This window comes from Rhinoraja longicauda, chromosome 31, assembly GCF_053455715.1.
Source record: "Rhinoraja longicauda isolate Sanriku21f chromosome 31, sRhiLon1.1, whole genome shotgun sequence".
NCBI lineage: Eukaryota > Metazoa > Chordata > Chondrichthyes > Rajiformes > Arhynchobatidae > Rhinoraja > Rhinoraja longicauda.
This window is the reverse complement of record NC_135983.1, coordinates 27,795,455-27,817,324: the sequence shown is the minus strand read 5'-3', so window position 1 is coordinate 27,817,324 and position 21,870 is coordinate 27,795,455. Positions and strand designations below refer to the sequence as shown.

General features: G+C 48.1%; 1 protein-coding gene across 1 annotated transcript in view; it reads left to right on the top strand.

Annotated features, from left to right (window-relative positions):
* The window catches only part of abca2 (ATP-binding cassette, sub-family A (ABC1), member 2), a 215,080-nt gene that overhangs the window by 171,811 nt on the left and 21,399 nt on the right, over positions 1–21,870 (top strand). The window contains exons 33-43 of the mRNA XM_078426040.1: positions 1,308–1,419; positions 4,735–4,795; positions 6,535–6,709; positions 7,824–7,939; positions 10,584–10,731; positions 11,757–11,880; positions 13,300–13,432; positions 14,077–14,197; positions 15,968–16,146; positions 16,900–17,041; positions 21,038–21,172. Of these exons, the coding sequence (XP_078282166.1) occupies positions 1,308–1,419; positions 4,735–4,795; positions 6,535–6,709; positions 7,824–7,939; positions 10,584–10,731; positions 11,757–11,880; positions 13,300–13,432; positions 14,077–14,197; positions 15,968–16,146; positions 16,900–17,041; positions 21,038–21,172 (1,446 nt within the window). The remainder of the gene's footprint in view (positions 1–1,307; positions 1,420–4,734; positions 4,796–6,534; positions 6,710–7,823; positions 7,940–10,583; positions 10,732–11,756; positions 11,881–13,299; positions 13,433–14,076; positions 14,198–15,967; positions 16,147–16,899; positions 17,042–21,037; positions 21,173–21,870) is intronic.

Genomic DNA, 21,870 nt, shown 5'->3' with positions numbered 1-21,870 from the left:
CGCTTCCTGGCCCTTGCTGTGGAAGGTTGCAGCCAACAATCTCTAGAAATTTAATTCTGATTTATACTGATTCACTAATGAATTATATATAAGTTGAGAGCCATAGGAAGTTTCCGCTTCAACAGCGGTTTAAAGTCATAGAATCATACAGCAAAGGCATAGGCCAACGAGTCCATGCCAACCACTGCCTACACATCCTCGTAAATCTTCCCAGTATCCTTAGATGGACACAAAATGCTAGAGTAACTCAGCGGGACAGGCAGCATCTCTGGAGAGAAGGAATGAGTGACCTTTTCGGGTCGATGTTAATGGGTAGCACTACTCCATCAGAAATGGCAGATTAACCTTCAGAGATAGAAATGTGCAAGAAATAGCATGGTAATTTTCATCCCAACTTCTGTTTTTTTTGCTTTTCAGTTTGACAAGGACAGCTTTCATTTATCAACCTGTTTGGTTTGTAGTTGATGGACTTTTTGTCTGGGATGCAGCTGATAGCAACATCTCAGCTGAGGCTTTACTGTAAACTCAATGTGACTTAAAAGTAATGGGTGTGAAGATGGCCAAAAGCAAAAACTCTGAGCAAAGTGGTTAGAGTCACGAGGGCGCAGCGGTAGAGTTTGCAGCGCCAGAGACCCGGGTTCGACCCCGACTACGGGCGCTGTCTGTACGGAGTTTGTATGTTCTCCCCGTGACCTTGCGAGCTTTCCCCGAGATCTTCGGATTCCTCCCACACTCCAAAGACGTGCAGGTTTGTAGGTAAATTGACGTACAGGTTTGTAGACAAATTGGCTTAGTGTATGTGCGAATTGTCCCTAGTGTGCGTTGGGTAGCGCCAGTGTACGGGGTATTTCACAAAAAGCTGGAGTAACTCAGCAGGTCAGGCACCATCTCAGGAGAGAGGGAATGGGTGACGTTTTGGGTCGAGACCCTTCTTCAGACTGATGTCAGGGGGGCGGGACAAAGGAAGGATATAGGTGGAGACAGGAAGACAGTGGGAGATCTGGGAAGGGGGAGGGGAAGAGAGGGACAGAGGAACTATCTAAAGTTGGAGAAGTCGATGTTCATACCACTGGGCTGCAAGCTGCCCAAGCAAAATATGAGGTGCTGTTCCTCCAATTTCCGGTGGGCCTCACTATGACACTGCTAGTGTTCGGGGTGATAGCTGGTCGGCACGGACTAGGTGGGCCGAAGGGCCTGTTTCCACGCGGTATCTCTTAGCTCTAAATTAAAATGATGATGTTCAAACAAGCACAAAAGGCGAGCATTTGACTGTGATGCTGACGACATTTTGTTTTTAATTTCCACAGGCGTTTTATAACAACAAAGGTTATCACAGCATGCCGACGTACCTGAACACATTGAACAATGCCATTCTACGAGCGAACCTACCCAAGAGCAAAGGCAACCCTGCAGGATACGGTAAGGACAAGGCTTCCCTTTTGTAAACCCTTCAAAAATTATGTTTCCCTGCAGAGATTAAAAAAAACTCTTGCCTCTCCGAGCTGGAGCATCTCAAACTGGGAGTCAAGCAGAGCCAAGACTGTTTAATCATCATATGTCCCAAAACAGAACCATGTTTATATGGATCAGTCAGAAGAAGGGTCTCGACCCGAAACGTCACCCATTCCTTCTCTCCTGAGATGCCGCCTGACCTGCTGAGTTACTCCAGCATTTTGTGAATAAATACCTTCGATTTGTACCAGCATCTGCAGTTATTTTCTTAAACTGGATTAGTAAGGGCATCAGTTTCTTCCCAGCTGTTATCAGGCAATTGAATCATCCCACCACAAACAGAGAGCAGTGCTGAACTACTACCTACTTCATTGGTGACCCTCGGACAATCCTTGATCAGACTTTGCTACCCTTTCTGTCCAAAGTTTTGGAACGTGCTGTAGCTTCCCAACTCAAATACCACCTCTCTACCAATAACCTGCATGAAACTTTCCAATCCGGATTCCGCTCCAACCACTGTACTGAAACTGCGCTCCTCAAAATCACAAACGACCTTTTCCTCTCCTCCGACGCTGGCAACCGCAACATCCTCATCCTACTTGACCTCAGCGCCGCCTTTGACACCATAAATCACTCCATTCTCCTCACCCGACTTGAAACCTCCTTTAACATCACCGGCACAGCCCTATCCTGGTTCAAATCTTACCTCTCTGACATGCACCAGTTCATCTCCATTAACAACTGTAAATCCCCCACCGCTCCCCTCCCCCAAGGTGTCCCCCAAGGCTCAGTCCTTGGCCCCCTCCTCTTCATCCTCTACCTGTTCCCCCTTGGTCAATTAATCCGCCGTCATGGTCTCAAATTCCACTGCTTCGCCGATGATATCCAGCTCCTCATCTCCACCAAGTCAATCTCCCCCACCACACACTCTACACTGACAAACTGCATCACTGAAATAAAATCTTGGCTTCAATCAAATTTCCTCAAACTCAACTGCAACAAATCTGAAATCATCATCATTGGTCCAAAAACGCTCATCAAATCCACCCAAAACTTCATCCTCAACATTGATGGTCTCCCAGTATCCACCTCACCTCACATCCGGAATCTTGGAATCATCTTTGATCAAACCCTCTCCTTCGACAAACACATCAAACACATCACAAAGACAGCCTTCTTCCACCTCAAAAACATTGCCCGTCTCCGTCCATCCCTCTCCTCCACAGCTGCAGAAACCCTCATCCACGCCTTCATCACCTCCCGTCTGGACTACTGCAACAGCCTCCTCTATGGCGCACCCTCAAAAATCATCAGTAAACTTCAATACATTCAAAACTCCACTGCCCGTCTACTCACCCACACCCCGATCCGTGACCATATCACCCCCGTCCTTTACAAACTCCACTTGCTCCCCATCCCCCAGAGAATCCAGTACAAAATCCTCCTCATGACCTACAAAGCCCTCCATAACCCGGCCCCATCCTACCTGACTGACCTCCTCCACAGGCACACTCCCACCTGCACCCTCCGCTCTGCTGCTGCCAATCTCCTATCCCCCCCCATCCGGACCAAACTCAGATCCTGGGGGGACAGGGCTTTCTCCATCGCTGCTCCCACCCTATGGAACTCACTACCCCAAATCGTCAGAGACTCCTCCTCACTCACCACATTCAAAACATCACTGAAGTCTCACCTGTTCAGTACTGCCTTCAACCACTGAAGGTCACCTCACCTTCTGTCTCCTTTCTCTGTTCGTTTACTTATTTATCTATTTATTCACTTCCCTATGTTCTTTAAATCCCTGTAAAGCGTCTTTGAGTGTATGAAAAGCGCTATATAAATGTAATGCATTATTATTATTATTATTATTACCTTGCACTAAACGTTATTCCTTTATCATGTATCTGACTGTACACTGTGAATGTCTCAGTTGTAATCTTTGGGCGGCACAGTGGTGCAGCAGTATTGTTGCCGCCTCACAGCGCCAGAGACCCGGGTTCCATCCTGACTACGGGCTCTGTCTGCACGGAGTTTGTACGTTCTCCCCGTGACCTGCGTGGGTTTTCTCCGGGTGCTCTGGTTTCCTCCCACACTCCAAAGGCGTACAGGTTTGTAGGCTAATTGGCTTTGGTAAAATTGTAAACTCTTCCTAGTGTGTAGGATAGTGTTAGTGTGCGGGGATCGCTGGTCGGCGCGGACCCGGTGGGCCGAAGGGCAGTTTCCACGCTGTATCTCTAAACTAAACTAAACAAAAAGCTGTTCACTGAACCTTGGTTTCAATGTCCAGATTTATGTGTTAAAATTTCTATTTTAGATGCAGGGAATTATATAAATTGGAGAAGGAGTTGATTAAAAACGTCATGAAATGGCAGTGCTGGCTCGAAGGGCCGAATGGCCTACTCCTGCACCTATTGCCTGTTGTCTATTGAAATGCTGCCATCTGCTGGCATTGAAATGTACAGCGCGACTTGTTTCAAATTGACCGTCTGAAATAAAGCATCAAAATCTAACCCTTCACTAGAACACAGACATGTTCTTTTTACACAAAGTAACTCAGCTGTCATGGAGCATCTGGTGCTGCTTCCTGATCCACTGAGTTACTCCAGCGATTTGGGTCTTTTTTTGTAAACCTGCATCTGCAGCTCCGCAGAGTGATAGAATATGGAAACAGGCCCTTCGGCCCAACCTGCCCACACCAGCCAACATGTCCCATCTACACTAGTCCCACCTGCCTGCGCTTGGCCCATATCCCTCCAAGCCTGTCCTATCCATCTACCTGTCTAACTGTTTTATAAACGTTGTGATAGTCCCAGCCTCAACTGGTGGCTCACCGGTAGAGTTGCTGCCTTACAAACCTTCCGTCACCCATTCCTTCTCTCCCAAGATGCTGCCTGACCTGCTGAGTTACTCCAGCGTTTGTTGTCTACTACCCGAGAAATAAAGTACTTTTAATACACAGAAGAATTTGTCACTGAATCTGGAGCTAATTACCTGAATCGGGTGAGTGTTTCCGAGGCATTTTGTGTGGGTCTGGAATTTAGATTTTTTTTTAGATTTAGATTTAGAGTTACAGCGCGGAAATAGGCCTTTCGGCCCACCGAGTTCGCGCCACCCAGCGATCCCCGCACACTAACACTATCCTACACACACTAGGGACAAATTTTACATTTTACCCAGCCAATTAACCTACATACCTGTACGTCTTTGGCTCTGACTGTGCATACTCTAGATGAGAAACGTGTGTTCTGTCTTTTTAATCACAGTGTTTGTTTTGTTTCGCAGGTATCACAGTGACCAACCACCCAATGAACAAGACCAGTGCAAGCTTGTCACTTGACTATCTGTAAGGATAAGAATCAATATTACATTGAACATTTAATTCTCCATTGTTGCTCCATATCATTGAGTTTTCCCATGGGGTTAGGGGAGGGTTTCTCGTTGCGTGCATGTGTCTATCTCTCAAAGTGGTTGAAACAAAAGATTGCTTTCTTCGGCCCAATGGCCGCTGTAATAATCAATCTTTAAAATTCCCTAATTTTAGTTTAGAGATACAGCACGGAAACAGGCCCTTCGGCCCACCGTGTCTGCACCGACCAGCGATCCCCACACGCTAGCACTACCCTACACACACTAGGGACAGTTTACACTTGCACCAAGCCAATTAACGTACCAACCCGCATGTCTTTGGAGTGTGGGAGGAAACCGAAGATCTCGGAGAAATTCTTGCTATTTGAGGGCGTGCAGCGTAGGTTTACTAGGTTAGTTCCCGGAATGGCGGGACTGTCATATGTTGAAAGATTGGAGCGACTGGGCTTGTATACACTGGAATTTAGAAGGATCAGAGGAGATCTTATCGAAACGTATAAGATTATTAAGGGGTTGGACACATTAGAGGCAGGAAACATGTTCCCAATGTTGGCGGAGTCCAGAACAAGGGGCCACAGTTTAAGAATAAGGGGTAGGCTGTTTAGAACTGAGATGAGAAAAAACTTTTTCAGTCAGAGAGTTGTGAATCTGTGGATTTCTCTGCCTCAGAAGGCAGTGGAGGCCAATTCTCTGAATGCATTCAAGAGAGAGCTAGATAGAGCTCTTAAGGATAGCGGAGTCAGGGGGTATGGGGAGAAGGCAGGAACGGGGTACTGATTGAGAATGATCAGCCATGATCACATTGAATGGCGGTGCTGGCTCGAAGGGCCGAATGGCCTACTCCTGCACCTATTGTCTATTGTCTCATCTTCATTAAAGGAAGGAGAAAAAGGCATCTTCGTTGGTACTTGGAACTGTCCATTTCTCCCCTCTGCAGTTTATATTAATTGAGAGATTGACTTTTAATTCATGGAATGCCCTTCTCTTCTCATTTATTAGTACTGTCAAAGAAATGTAGACAGATAGGTATGTTGGCTCTTATCACCAGTAAGAAACAGAGAAACAGATGAAACAGGTGCAGGAGTAGGCCGTTCGGCCCTTCGAGCCAGCACCGCCATTCAATATGATCATGGCTGATCATCCAAAATCAGTACCCCGTTCCTGCTTTCTCCCCAAATCCCTTGATTCCATTAGCCCTAAGAGCTGGGAGCTGGATTTTGGATAGTTGTAAGGTTGATTAGTGCGGGTGTCAGGGGTTATGTGGAGAAGGCAGGAGAATGGTGTTGAGAGGGAGGGAGAGATAGATCAGCCATGATTGAATGGCAGAGTAGACTTGATGGGTCTGATGGTCTAATTCTACTCCTAGAACTGCAGCCATTTGTCTTTGTTGGGCTAGGACTGATAACGAGTTGTATGTGCAGGAAGGAACTGCAGATGCTGGTTTAAATTGGAGACGGACACAAAATGCTGGGGTTACTCAGCGGGACAGGCAGCATCTCTGGAGAGAAGGAATGGGTGACGTTTCGGGTCAAGACCCTCCTTCAGACCGATAACGAGTGGGCACAGACAATGAAACTCGACGGGACGTCGGTGGAAGGAGTGCAATGGCAAATGTGGGGGAGGGCCGGAGAGAGACAGAGAGGAACTTATGAAAACCGCCATGAAGTGTTGATATAATTTGAGAAATGCCGTGTCCTTTTCTCCAATTGTTCCCAGCCTGCAGGGCACGGACGTGGTGATTGCGATCTTCATCATCGTGGCCATGTCCTTTGTCCCGGCCAGCTTCGTGGTGTTCCTCGTGGCGGAGAAGTCGACCAAGGCCAAACACCTGCAGTTTGTCAGCGGATGTGACCCAGTCATCTACTGGCTCGCCAACTACGTGTGGGACATGGTGAGTGTGCACGCGTCTGCTGGTTTAGTTCAGAGATACAGCGCGGAAACAGGCCCCTCAGCCCACCGGGTCCGCGCCGACCAGCGATCCCCGTGCACTAACACCATCCTACGCCCACTAGGGACAATTTTTACATTTACCAAGCCAATTTACCTCCAAACCCGCACGTGTTTGGAGTGCGGGAGGAAACCGAAGATCTCGGAGAAAACCCACGCAGGTCACGGGGAGAACGTGCAAACTCCCTACAGACGACGCCCGTAGTCAGGATGGAACCCGGGTCTCCGGCGCTGTGAGGCGGTAACTCTACCGCTGCGTGCCGCCCTATCGTTCTGTTCTTCCATGGGGGAGATGACTCACTACTTTATACGAGTCGCAGTGACATTCTTTGCTTGCATGCCCAAGGTATGCAAATGGTGGCCGCATGAAGGGCGCCGACAAAGTTACAGAGGGACCGGCGCACCAGGTTCCCAACATCCCCCCAAGCCGGCTCCTCCATTGTGACGGTCCACCCTACACCAGGGCCCGCGTGGCCCCACCTTGACCACCGGCCCCATCATCGATCGCTGACCGCGGGTCACCCCACGAGCCCCCACTGCCCGACCCACGGGTGTTTTGCATTTTTGTTTTACTTCCCCAAAACTAATATGCAAAAACCTGAAAAAAACTTAAATGTAAATCTACAATTTTTCTGCAGAACCAGCCAAATTATGAATAATAATTACTGTTAAGCCAGGCAGTTGCATTTCTGTTCAGTTGCAGTTTAGTTTATTGTCACGTGTACCGAGGTACAGTGAAAAGCTTTTGTTGCGTGCTAACCGGTCAGCAGAAAGACAATACATGATTACAATCGAGCCGTCCACACTGTACAGATACATGATGAAGGGAATAACGTTTAGTGCAAGGTAAAGCCAGCAAAGTCCGATCAAAGATAGTCCGAGGGTCACCAATGAGGTAGATAGTAGTTCAGCACTGCTGTGTACAGATACATGACAAGGGAATAACGTTTAGTGCAAGGTAAAGTCCAGTTGTTTTCTCCCCTGCGAACTATACGGACTGTCATTGTTTAGTTGTTGTTTGTTCATTTGTATTTTGTTTCCTCCTCTCTCTCGTGTAGTTGAATTACTTGGTCCCAGCCACCTGCTGCATCATCATTCTGTTTGTGTTTGACCTACCTGCCTACACGTCACCAACCAACTTCCCGGCTGTCCTCGCGCTCTTCTTGTTATACGGGTAAGTCCTGACGTACGGATATCACCCAGTGAAGAAACCAATCAGGCGAAACAATGCAGCAGGGAGGAACAACAGATGCTGGTTTAAGCTGAAGGCAGACACCAGAAACCTAGAGTAACTGGGGCGGGCGCGGTGGCGCAGCGGTAGAGTTGCTGCCTCACAGCGCCGGAGACCCGGGTTCCATCCCGACTACGGGCGCTGTCTGTACAGAGTTTGTACGTTCTCCCCGTGACCCGTGTGGGTTTTCTCTGAGATCTTCGGTTCCAGGGGGTATGGGGAGAAGGCAGGAACGGGCTACTGATTGAGAATGATCAGCCATGATCACATTGAATGGCGGTGCTGGCTCGAAGGGCCGAGTGGCCTAATCCTGCACTTATTGTCTATTGTCTCCCACACTCCAAAGATGTGCAGGTTTGTAGGTTAATAGGCTTGGTGTAAATGTAAAAAATTGTCCCCTGTGTGTGTGTGTGTGTAGGATAGTGTTAGTGTGCGGGGATCGCTGGTCGGCACGGACTCGGTGGGCCGAAGGGCCTGTTTCCACGCTGTATCGCTAAACTAAACTAAATAATGCCAGTTTAGTAGGGAGGAACTGCAGATGCTGGTTTAAGCTGAAGAAAGACACAAAATGCTGGAGTAACTCAGTGGGACAGGCAGCATCTGTGGAGACAAGGAATGGGTGATGTTTCGGTTGGAGACCCTCCATTGTGCGGAGAATCAGAGAAAGGGAAACGTGAGATATAGACAGTACTTGGGAATAAATGGAATGCAAAAAGCAACGGTGATCAAGGAAGGTGGAGCCCACATTGCTGTCTGTGGGTGGGTGGGTGGGTGATGGGCCGAATGCCCTAATTCAGCTCCCTATCATTTATGAACTGTGGACGATCTGATTGCTAGCATGTGCATTATTTTCATCGACGGGATAAGATGCGACAAAGTGCATTTCACTGTAACACGGTACATGTGACACTAATAAATGGAACTAAACTGAGATTGCCCTATTTCTTCTCTCCTAACTGGACTAAATTACCTGTGCCATTCCCCCTTAAGATCACTGTCTGTAACTGAGACTAATACACCTCCCAGGTGGAAGCTGTAAGTGCATCAGTATGCTACACTCACGGCTTCAGCGGGCTCAGGCTTGGAAGTGAGTCGCTCAGTACAAATGCTCCTGGCCCGAGCCCAAGTTGAGGATTGTAGGGATCAATCAGCATTTGGGAACAATGAGACTGACTTCACTTTAAGTCAGGAGAATGCCGATACCGGTGAAAACCTTCCCCTTGTGAAAGGGGATGGTCGCCATCTTGAGATTTTCATCTGTTGTTCAAATTCCCTGTCAACATGAAATATTGATTGTGTCACAGCGTTGTTCAACAGCACAGCACAGTGGAGATCATGTCCATCACAGCCTCTGGTTTAAACTAGTCCAAACATCACCATCCAACCTCCTCCTCTCTCCTGCAGTTCCGAGCGTTGTGTTATCTTGCAGTATCATTGTTTTTATGTGGATGTTTATGTACATATATATATATACATACACGCACGCACACACACCCACATGCACACGCATGCGCATACACACATACGCACACATACATATATATATATATATACATACACACACACATATTCATACACACACATACACATATATATATATACATACGGACACGCACATGCACACACACGCACACACACGCACACACATACACACACACACACACACACACACACACACACACACACACACACACACACACACGCACATACACACACCCACACACCCACATACGCACACACACGCACACACACATATTCACACACACACACACACACACACACACACACACACACGCACACATACACATATATATGTGTGTGCGTAAGAAGGAAGTCTGAAGAAGGGTCTTGAGCCGAAACGTCATCCATTTCTTCGCCTCCAGAGACGCTGCCTGTCCCGCTGAGTTACTCCAGCATTTTGTGTCTCCCTTCTCTATATATCTGTGTGTGTGTTAAGTATGTATCTGTATAAACTGTATACTTGGTGAGACGAAGGACCTGATTCCGCGCTGTATCTCTAAACAAAATTAAACCTACCCCTCTGAGCTGACAATGTTGGAGGATACGGTGTTCCAAAAATGAACACCGTTTGAAAGAAGGGTCTCGACCCGAAACCAGAGATCTCCAGAGATACTGCCTGACCCACTGAGTTACTCCAGCTTTTTGTGCCTAACATGGATTCAAAGCCTGGCCTGTACTCGCTGGAGTTTAGAACGATGAGGGGGGACCTCATTGAAACTGTGGATGTGGAGAGGATGTTTCCACTAGTGGGAGAGTCTAGGACCAGAGGGCACAGCCTCAGAATTAAAAAAACGTTCCTTTACGAAGGAGATGAGGAGGAATTTCTTCAGTCAGAGGGTGGTGAATCTGTAAAATTAATTGCCACAGAAGTCAGTGGATAATTTTAAGGCAGAGATAGATAGGTTCTTGATTAGTGCAGGTGTCAGGGGTTATAGGGAGAAGGCAGGAGAATGGGGTTGAGAGGGAGAGATAGATCAGCCATGATTGAATGGTGGAGTAGACTTGATGGGCCGAATGGCCTAATTCTGCTTCTATCACTGATGATCTGTTGCTCCTTGTTCCACAGGTGGTCAATCACTCCGATCATGTATCCAGCATCCTTCTGGTTTGAGGTTCCCAGCACGGCCTACGTCTTCCTAATAGTCATCAACCTCTTCATCGGTATCACCGCCACAGTGGCCACCTTCCTGCTTGAACTCTTTGAACACGACAAGGTGCGTTCTCAAGCCGAGGAAACGACTTACAATCCCCGAGTCTGAAGAAGGGTCTCGACCCAAAATGTCACCCATTCCTTCTCTCCAGAGATGCTGCCTGTCCCGCTGAGTTAAAGGATAATCTTAATGGATTGGACAGGGTAGATGCAGGAAAAATGTTCCCCATGTTGGGGGAGTCCAGAACCAGGAGTCACAGTTTAAGAATAAGGGGGAGGCCACTTAGGACTGAGATGAGGAAAAACTTTTTCACCCAGAGAGTTGTGAATCTGTGGAATTCTCTGCCACAGAAGGCAGTGGAGGCCAATTCACTGGATGTATTCAAGAGAGAGTTAGATTTAGCTCTTAGGGCTAACAGAATCAAGGAATATGGGGGAAAAGCAGGAACGGGGTACTGATTGTGGATGATCAGCCATGATCACATTGAATGGCGGTGCTGGCTCAAAGAGGCGAATGGCCTCCTCCTGCACCTATTTTCTATGTTTCTTTGCCTGTTTGCATCCTTTGCCTGTAATGTTTTTCAAGGTGAAGGAGTTGTCAGCTGGACTGTTCTATGTTCCACCTGGAAAACTATTTTGTTATATTTCATCACATTAAGGGTCTTGTTGGTTTTAAATAACTACGTGATTATAAAAGACCTTTGCAATTTGCAAAGGGCGGTACGGTGGTGCAGCGGTAGAGTTGCTGCCTCGCAGCGCCAGAGACCCGGGTTCGATCCCGCCTACGGGCGCTGTCTGTATGGAGTTTGTACGTTCTCCCCGTGACCTGCGTGGGTTTTCTCCGAGATCTTCAGTTTCCTCCCACACTCCAAAGACGTGCAGGTTTGTAGGTTAATTGGCGTGGTGTACATGTAAATTGTCCCTAGTGTGTGTAGGAGAGTGTTAGTGTGCGGGGATCGCTGGTCGGCGCGGACTCGGTGGGCCGAAGGGCCTGTTTCCGCGCTGTATCTCTAAACTAAACTAAATTTCTTTGATTGGGTCGGCTTTGCTTTGCCGTTGGAATTTAACTCTTGCGTTTACCCTTTACAGGATTTGAAAGCTGTGAACGGCTACCTGAAAACCTGTTTCCTAATTTTCCCAAATTATAACCTGGGGCATGGACTGATGGAAATGGCCTACAATGAGTACATCAATGAATACTATGCAAAAATAGGTAAAGGCACCCACACACATCCAGAGCTAAGAGCTCACCATTACTAATGGCATGTCGGCCTTCAAAACGAGAGGATTTGAGTACAGGAGTAAAGATGTCCTTCTGCAGTTGTACAGGGCACTGGTGAGACCGCATCTGGAGTATTGTGTGCAGTTTTGGTCTCCTAATTTGAGGGAGGACATCCTTGCTATTGAGGCAGTGCAGCGTAGGTTCACCAGGTTAATCCCTAGGATGGAGGGACTGTCATATGAGGAAAGATTGGAAAGACTGGGCTTGTATTCACTGGAGTTTAGAAGGATGAGAGGGGATCTTATAGAGACGTATACAATTATAAAAGGACTGGACAAGCTAGATGCAGGAAAAATGTTCCCAATGTTGGGGGAGTCCGGAACCAGGGGACACACAGTCTAAGAATAAAGGGGAGGCCATTTAAAACTGAGATGAGAAGAAACCTTTGCACCCAGAGAGTTGTGAATTTGTGGAATTCTCTGCCACAGAGGGCAGTGGAGGCCAATTCACTGGTTGAATTTAAAAGGGGGTTAGATAGAGCTCTAGGGGCTAGCGGAATCCAGGGATATGGGGAGAAGGCAGGCACGGGTTACTGATTGTGGATGATCAGCCATGATCACAATGAATGGCGGTGTTGGCTCGAAGGGCCGAATGGCCTCCTCCTGCACCTATTTTATATGTTTCTATGTTTCTATTACAAGGGGTGACTGGAAAATAAATACTTGTTGAGAAAGTTTACCTAGCACTGATTTGTAAAGTGTACCCATGACTCAAGGGTGGCACGGTGGTAGAGTTGCTGCCTCACAGCGCCAGAGACCCGGGTTCCATCCTGACTACGGGTGCTGTCTGTACAGAGTTTCCCCCGTACGTTCTCCCCGCGACCTGCGTGGGTTTCCTCCGAGATCTCTGGTTTCCTCCCACACTCCAAAGACGTACAGGTTTGTAGATTAATTGGCTTTGGTAAAAATGATATGTAGCTTTTTAAAGACTACTCATTCTGTAATGTGGTTTATAGATGTGTACAAAATGATGGGAGGAATAGATCGGGTAAATCCGCAGTCATTTGCATTGCCCTGTGTAGAGGCATCGAGAACCAGGCGTCTTGGGTTAAAGGCGAAGGGGGAAAGATTTAATAGGAATCTGAGGGGTAACATTTTTTCGCAGAGGGTGGTGGGTGTATGGAACGTGCTGCCAGAGGAGGTAGTTGAGGCTGGGACTATCATAACATTTAAGAGACAGTTAGACAGGTACATGGATAGGACAGGTTTGGAGGGATATGGGCCAAATGTGGGGAGATGGGACAAGTGTAGCTGGGACATTGTTGGTTGGTGTGGGCAAGTTGGGCCGAAGGGCGTGTTTCTACGCTGTATGACTCTATTTGTCTCTAATGTTTACAATTTCTCCCTCTAGGGCAATTTGGAAAGATGAAGTCTCCTTTTGAATGGGACATTGTGACACGAGGGCTGGTGGCGATGACAATAGAAGGATTTGTGGGTTTCTTCATTACGATCATGTGCCAGTACAACTTCTTCAGAAAGCCGCAGTAAGTGTGTGACCACGGTTGCCAACTGTCCTGTATTAGCCGGGACATCCCGTATATTGGGTTAAATTGGCTTGTCCCGTACGGGACCTCCCTTGTCCCGTATTAGGCCTGGGGGGCGCTGTAGGCCCGGACACTGTAGGCCCGGACACTGTAGGCCCGGACACTGTAGGCCCGGACACTGTAGGCCCGGACACTATAGGCCCGGACACTGTAGGCCTGGACACTGTAGGCCCAGGGGCCACTGTAGGCCAAGGGGCCACTGTAGGCCCGGGGGCCACTGTAGGCCCGGACACTGTGGGCCCGGACACTGTAGGCCTGGACACTGTAGGCCCGGGAGCCACTGTAGGCCCGGACACTGTAGGCCCAGGGGCCACTGTAGGCCCGGACACTGTAGGCCCCAGACACTGTAGGTCCGGACACTGTAGGCCCGGACACTGTAGGCCCGGACACTGTAGGCCCAGGGGCCACTGTAGGCCCGGACACTGTAGGCCCGGACAGTGTAGGCCTGGACACTGTAGGCCCGGAGGCCACTGTAGGTCCAGACAGTTCGGGGAACAAATGGCCTCCTCCTGCACTGGGTCTCTACGAAGCATCTTCCTTATAATTCCCTAAATCCCCAACCACTCCCTCCTTTTGTGTTCCAGGCGCCTGCCGGTCTCTAACAAGCCGATTGAGGATGATGACATCGACGTGGGCAACGAGAGGAGGCGTGTGCTTCGAGGAGATGCCGACAACGATGTCCTGAAAATCCAGAACCTGACAAAGGTAGGGTGAACTGGAATTTAAAAGAAAATTATAAAGAGGGAAGACTTAAAATTTTACTTCAGATTTAATAGGAGCCTGAGGGGTAACTTTTTCCACGCAGAGGGTGGTGGGCGAATGGAACGAGCTGCCGGAGGAGGTAGTTGAGGCAGGGACTATCCCAACATTTAAGAAGCAGTTAGACAGGTACATTGAGAGCACAGTTTAAAAGGGATATGGGCCAAACACGGACAGGTGGGAATTAGTGTCTGAAGAAGGGTCTCGACCCGAAACGTCGCCCATTCCTTCTGTCCAGAGATGCTGCCTGTCCCGCTGAGTTACTCCAGCATTTTGTGCTGAAAACGTGGGTTTTCTCTGGGTGATCCGGTTTCTTCTCACACTCTATAAAGACGTACAGGATTGTAGGCTAATTGGCTTTGGTAAAATTGTAAATTGTCCCAAGTGTGTGTTGGGTAGTGTTAATGTGCGGGGATCGCAGGTTAGCACGGACGGTCAGCACGGTGGGCTGAAGGGCCTGTTTCCATGTTGTATCTCTAAACTAAGCAGGGCTGCACTGGAATGGGCCCTTCGGCCCACAATGCTTATGCCAGGTTAAACTGATCTCATCTGCCTGTACATGATCCATATCCCTCCATTGTGAAGATGACTGTGGTGACCAAGTCAGTGGATGTTTTTAAGACAGAGATAGATTCTTGATTAGTACGGGTGTCAGGGGTTATGGGGAGAAGGCAGGAGAATGGGGTTTGGAGGGAGAGATAGATCAGCCATGATTGAATGGCAGAGTAGACTTGATGGGCCGAATGGCCTAATTCTGCTCCTATCACTTGTGACCTTATGAGATGGAAAAGCAGCAACATTCAGGAGAAACAGTGGGAAACGATCAGCTATGCATCTGTGATAGTCCGTTCACCAATGCTTAAGAAGATGTGAATTCAGGATGAAGGAATGGGTGACGTTTCAGGTCATAGAAACATCGACATAGAAACATAGAAAATAGGTGCAGGAGGATTCCATTCGGCCCTTCGAGCCAGCACCGCCATTCATTGTGATCATGGCTGATCATCCACAATCAGTAACCCGTGCCTGCCTTCTCCCCATATCCCTTGATTCCGCTAGCCCCTAGAGCTCTATCTAACTCTCTCTTAAATTCATCCAGTGAATTGGCCCCCACTGCCCTCTGTGGCAGAGAATTCCACAAATTCACAACTCTCTGGGTGAAAAAGTTCCTTTTTCTCACCTCAGTTTTAAATGGCCTCCCCTTTATTCTAAGACTGTGGCCCGTTAGGGACAGGCAGCATCTCTGGAGAGAAGGAACGGGCGACGTTTCTGAAGATGGTTTCTCGATCTCGATTTTAAGAATAAGGGGTAGGCCATTTAGAACGGAGATGAGGAAAAACTTTTTCAGTCAGAGAGTTGTGAATCTGTGGAATTCTCTGCCTCAGAAGGCAGTGGAGGCCAATTCTCTGAATGCATTCAAGAGAGAGCTAGATAGAGCTCTTAAGGATAGCGGAGTCAGGGGGTATGGGGAGAAGGCAGGAACGGGGTACTGATTGAGAATGATCAGCCATGATCACATTGAATGGCGGTGCTGGCTTGAAGGGCCGAACGGCCTCCTCCTGCACCTATTGTCTATTGTCTATTGAAGAAGGTCCTCGACCCGAAGTTACTCCAGCCTTTTTTGCGTCGATCTTCGGTTTAAACCGGCATCTGCCGTTCCTCCTTCCGCGTGAATTCAGACGAGGCTGAGTGTGACCCTTGCTGGTGGATCCACAGGTGTACAAGTCGCGGCGGATGGGCCGGATCCTGGCGGTGGACCGCTTGTGTGCCGGCGTGCGTCCTGGGGAATGCTTCGGCCTACTGGGAGTGAACGGGGCCGGGAAGACCACGACGTTCAAGATGCTGACAGGTGACGAGAGCACCACTGGTGGGGAGGCCTTCGTTAATGGAAACAGGTACATCGTTATATCTCTGTCTGCTTTGTGGACACCTTCTCCCAACTAACCATGCTCTGTTCTACATTGGTTTTTAGATTTTAGAGATACAGCGTGGAAACAGGCCCTTCGGCCCACCGGGTCCGCGCCGCCCAGCGATCCACGCACACTAACACTATCCTACACACACTAGGGAGAATTTTTTTTTACATTTGCCCAGTCAATTAACCTACAAACCTGTACGTCTTTGGAGTGTGGAAGGAAACCGAAGATCTCGGAGAAAGCCCGCGCAGGTCACGGGGAGAACGTACAAACTCCGTACAGACGGCGCCCATAGTCAGGATCGAACCTGAGTCTCCGGCGCTGCATTCGCTGTAAGGCGGCAACTCTACCGCTGCGCCACCGTGCCGCCCGAGTGGGAAAAAAACTGCAGATACTGGTTTAAATCGAAGGCATTTATTCACAAAATGCTGGAGTAACTCAGCAGGTCAGGCAGCATCTCTGGAGAGAAGGAATGGGTGACGTTTCGGGTCGAGACCCCGGAGAGTCGAGTCTGAAGAAGGGTCTCGACCCGAAATGTCACCCATTCCTTCTCTCCAGAGATGCTGCCTGACCTGCTGAGTTACTCCAGCATTTTGTGTCTACCTTCGATTTAGACCAGCATCTGCAGTTTTTTTTCCTAATAAACTAACTGTGCCTGTGTTTTGTAGCCGAGCATCTGCAGTTCCTTATTTCTACAGCAGAGTATTACGCTCAACTTCTCATCTGTTTCAGCATTCTCAAGGACCTGCTAAAGGTCCAGCAGAGTATCGGATACTGCCCACAGTTTGATGCACTTTTCGATGAGCTGACCGCCCGGGAACACATGGAGCTGTACACAAGGTTACGTGGAGTTCCCTGGAAAGATGAAGACAGCGTAAGGATTGGGAATAGGCACCTTTGAATTGTAATGAATTGTGGATGATCAGCCATGATCACAATTCAACCTCATCTATTGCATCCGCTGCTCTAGGTGTCAACTTCTTTACATCGGCGAAACCAAACGCAGGCTCGGCGATCGTTTCGCTGAACACCTTCGCTCAGTCCGCCTTAACCAACCTGATCTCCCGGTGGCTGAGCACTTCAACTCCCCCTCCCAGTCCCAGTCTGACCTTTCTGTCATGGGCCTCCTCCAGTGCCATAGTGAGGCCCACCGGAAATTGGAGGAACAGCACCTCACATTTCGCTTGGGCAGCTTGCAGCCCAGCGGTATGAACATTGACTTCTCCAACTTTAGATAGTTCCTCTGTCCCTCTCTTCCCCTCCCCCTTCCCAGTTCTCCCTCTATCTTCCTGTCTCCACCTACATCCTTCCTTTGTCCCACCCCCCCTGACATCAGTCTGAAGAAGGGTCTCGACCCGAAACGTCACCCATTCCTTCTCTCCTGAGATGCTGCCTGACCCGCTGAGTTTCTCCAGCATTTTGTGAAATAAATACCTTCGATTTGTACCAGCATCTGCAGTTATTTTCTTACACAATGAATGGCGGTGCTGGCTCAAAGGGCCAAATAGCCTCCTCCTGCACCTATTTTCTATGTTTCTATAATTTACAATGTTTACACTTACACCATGCCAATTAACCTACAAACCTGCACGTCTTTGGAGTATGGGAGGAGACCGAAGTTCTTGGAAAAAACCCACGCAGGTCACGGGGGGAACGTACAAAGAATGTACAGACAGCACCCGTAGTCGGGATTGAACCCGGGTCTCTGGTGCTGTGAGGCAGCAACTCTACCGCTGCGCCACCGTGCCGCCCCTGTTTTACTTTTAGACTTTAGACTTACTCAATCTATCGCATGCAATCATGCATCAAGCATTTGAGAATGGAATAAACAGATAAGACAGTTTCATTCGGAGATGTGTCAGAAGAGTAGGTATCACAAAATGCTGGAGTAACTCAGCGGGTCAGGCAGCATCTCGGGAGAGAGACTCTAAGGGGAGTAAGAGACACCTGTGGCTGACAAGGGAAGTCAAGGACAGCATAAAAATTAAGGAGAGGAAGTATAACATAGCAAAGAAGAGTGGGAAGACAGAGGATTGGGACTCTTTTAAAGAGCAACAAAAGTTAACTAAAAAGGCAATACGGGGAGAAAAGATGAGGTACGAGGGTAAACTAGCCAATAATATAAAGGAGGATAGCAAAAGTTTTTTTAGGTACGTGAAGAGGAAAAAAATAGTCAAGGCAAATGTGGGTCCCTTGAAGACAGAAGCAGGGGAATTTATTATGGGGAACAAAGAAATGGCAGACGAGTTAAACCGTTACTTTGGATCTGTCTTCACTGAGGAAGATACACACAATCTCCCAAATGTTCGAGGGGCCGGAGAACCTAGGGTGATGGAGGAACTGAAGGAAATCCACATTAGGCAGGAAATGGTTTTGGGTAGACTGATGGGACTGAAGGCTGATAAATCCCCAGGGTCTGATGGTCTTCATCCCAGGGTACTTAAGGAGGTGGCTCTAGAAATAGTGGAAGCATTGGAGATCATTTTTCAATGTTTTATAGATTCAGGATCAGTTCCTGTGGATTGGAGGATAGAAAATGTTATCACACTTTTTAAGAAAGGAGGGAGAGAGAAAACGGGTAATTATAGACCAGTTAGTCTGACATCAGTGGTGGGGAAGATGCTGGAGTCAATTATAAAAGACGAAATTGCTGAGCATTTGGATAGCAGTAACGGGATCATTCCGAGTCAGCATGGATTTACGAAGGGGAAATCATGCTTGACAAATCTGGAATTTTTTGAGGATGTAACTAGGAAAATTGACAGGGGAGAGTCAGTGGATGTGGTGTACCTCGACTTTCAGAAAGCTTTCGACAAGGTCCCACATAGGAGATTAGTGGGCAAAATTAGAGCACATGGTATTGGGGGTAGGGTACTGACATGGATAAAAAATTGGTTGACAGACAGAAAGCAAAGAGTGGGGATAAATGGGTCCCTTTCGGAATGGCAGGCAGTGACCAGTGGGGTACCGCAAGGTTCGGTGCTGGGACCCCAGCTATTTACGATATACATTAATGACTTAGATGAAGGGATTAAAAGTACCGTTAGCAAATTTGCAGATGATACTAAGCTGGGGGGTAGTGTGAATTGTGAGGAAGATGCAATAAGGCTGCAGGGTGACTTGGACAGGTTGTGTGAGTGGGCGGATACATGGCAGATGCAGTTTAATGTAGATAAGTGTGAGGTTATTCACTTTGGAAGTAAGAATAGAAAGGCAGATTATTATCTGAATGGTGTCAAGTTAGGAAGAGGGGATGTTCAACGAGATCTGGGTGTCCTAGTGCATCAGTCACTGAAAGGAAGCATGCAGGTACAGCAGGCAGTGAAGAAAGCCAATGGAATGTTGGCCTTCATAACAAGAGGAGTTGAGTATAGGAGCAAAGAGGTCCTTCTACAGTTGTACCGGGCCCTGGTGAGACCGCACCTGGAGTACTGTGTGCAGTTTTGGTCTCCAAATTTGAGGAAGGATATTCTTGCTATTGAGGGCGTGCAGCGTAGGTTCACTAGGTTATTTCCCGGAATGGCGGGACTGTCGTACGTTGAAAGGTTGGAGCAATTAGGCTTGTATACACTGGAATTTAGAAGGATGAGGGGGGATCTTATTGAAACATATAAGATAATTAGGGGATTGGACACATTAGAGGCAGGAAACATGTTCCCAATGTTGGGGGAGTCCAGAACAAGGGGCCACAGTTTAAGAATAAGGGGTAGGCCATTTAGAACGGAGATGAGGAAGAACTTTTTCAGTCAGAGAGTGGTGAAGGTGTGGAATTCTCTGCCTCAGAAGGCAGTGGAGGCCAGTTCGTTGGATGCTTTCAAGAGAGAGCTGGATAGAGCTCTTAAGGATAGCGGAGTGAGGGGGTATGGGGAGAAGGCAGGAACGGGGTACTGATTGAGAGTGATCAGCCATGATCGCATTGAATGGCGGTGCTGGCTCGAAGGGCTGAATGGCCTACTCCTGCACCTATTGTCTATTGTCTATTGAATGGGTGACGTTTCGGGTTGAGACCCTTCTTCAGACCCATTCCTTCTCTCCTGAGACACTGCCTGACCCGCTGAGTTACTCCAGAATTTTGTGATACTGTGGCGGCTCCCAAGGGTCGGGCCATACCACCACCGACCCCTCGGCACGGGAATGGACCAGTCCAGGGGGGCGGTCCGGTACTAGAGTATAAGGACAAGGTTTTGGGCACGAAGCCATTCCGGCAGACTCGACCCGTCTGATAACCAACTATTAAAACCTTAACGCCCCCAAAATACCTGGCTCCTTGCCTTTATTTCGGGCCTCTACCGATGCGCCACAATACCATCGATTTGTACCAGCATCTGCAGTTTTTTTCCAACACAACCTTCAGAAGAGTAGAGTTGGAATGCTGATTTCTGTCCTAGGTTTGTTGGTAAATAATGTTATATTCAATAGACAATAGGTGCAGGAGGAGGCCATTCGGCCCTTCGAGCCAGCACCGCCATTCAATGTGATCATGGCTGATCATTCTCAATCAGTACCCCATTCCTGCCTTCTCCCCATACTCCCTGACTCCGCTATCCTTAAGAGCTCTATCTAGCTCTCTCTTGAATGCATTCAGAGAATTGTCCTCCACTGCCTTCTGAGGCAGAAAATTCCACAGATTCACAACTCTCTGACTGAAAAAGTTTTTCCTCATCTCCGTTCTAAATGGCCTACCCCTTATTCTTAAACTGTGGCCCCTGGTTCTGGACTCCCCCAACATTGGGAACATGTTTCCTGCCTCTAACGTGTCCAACCCCTTAATAATCTTATGCGTTTCGATAAGACCCCTCTCATCCTTCTAAATTCCAGTGTATTTGCTTTTAAAGGTCTTTTAAAACCCTTTTCTCCCATTTCTTTGTAGGTTATAAACTGGGCACTTGACAAACTGGAGCTGACGAAATATGCTGGCATGCCCGCAGGAACGTACAGTGGTGGGAACAAGAGGAAGCTCTCCACTGCCATCGCCTTGATCGGTTACCCTTCCTTAATCTTCTTGGTGAGTTTCGCAAGTTACCTCAGTTTCGGTTCAGTTCAGTTCAGTTCATTGTTGCATGCTAACCAGTCAGCAGAAAGACAACGCCCGATTACACGCGAACCATTCACAGTGCACAGATAGATAATAAGGGAATAACGCTTAGTGTAAGGTAACACCAGCAAAGTCCGATCAAGGATAGTCCGAGGGTCTCCAAAGAGGTAGATAGTAGTTCAGCAACGCTCTCGGCTGCCAGAAGTTTAAAAAAAATACGCAGTGGTAATTTTTAAGACGGGGATTGGCAAATTCTTGATTAGTACGGGTGGCAGGGGTTATGAGGAGAAGGCAGGAGAATGGGGTTGAGAAGGAAAGAGAGATCAGCCATGATTGAATGGTAGTGTAGACTTGATGGGCCGAATGGCCTAATTTTGGTCCAAGAACATAAGAACATTGTCTTTCCGCTGACTGGTTAGCACGCAACAAAAACTTTTCACTGCATCTTGGTACACGTGACAATAAACTAAATTAAACTAAACTAAACTAAACACCACCATTTGACAGCATTTATTTTGAGAGGCCTTGTATACAAAAACAGGGGTGTAAAGCTGAGGCTCTACAAGGCGCTGGTAAGGCCGCATCTGGAATACCGTGAGCAATTCTGGGCCCCGTATCTGAGGAAGGATGTGCTGGCTCTGGAGAGGGTCCAGAGGAGGTTTACAAGA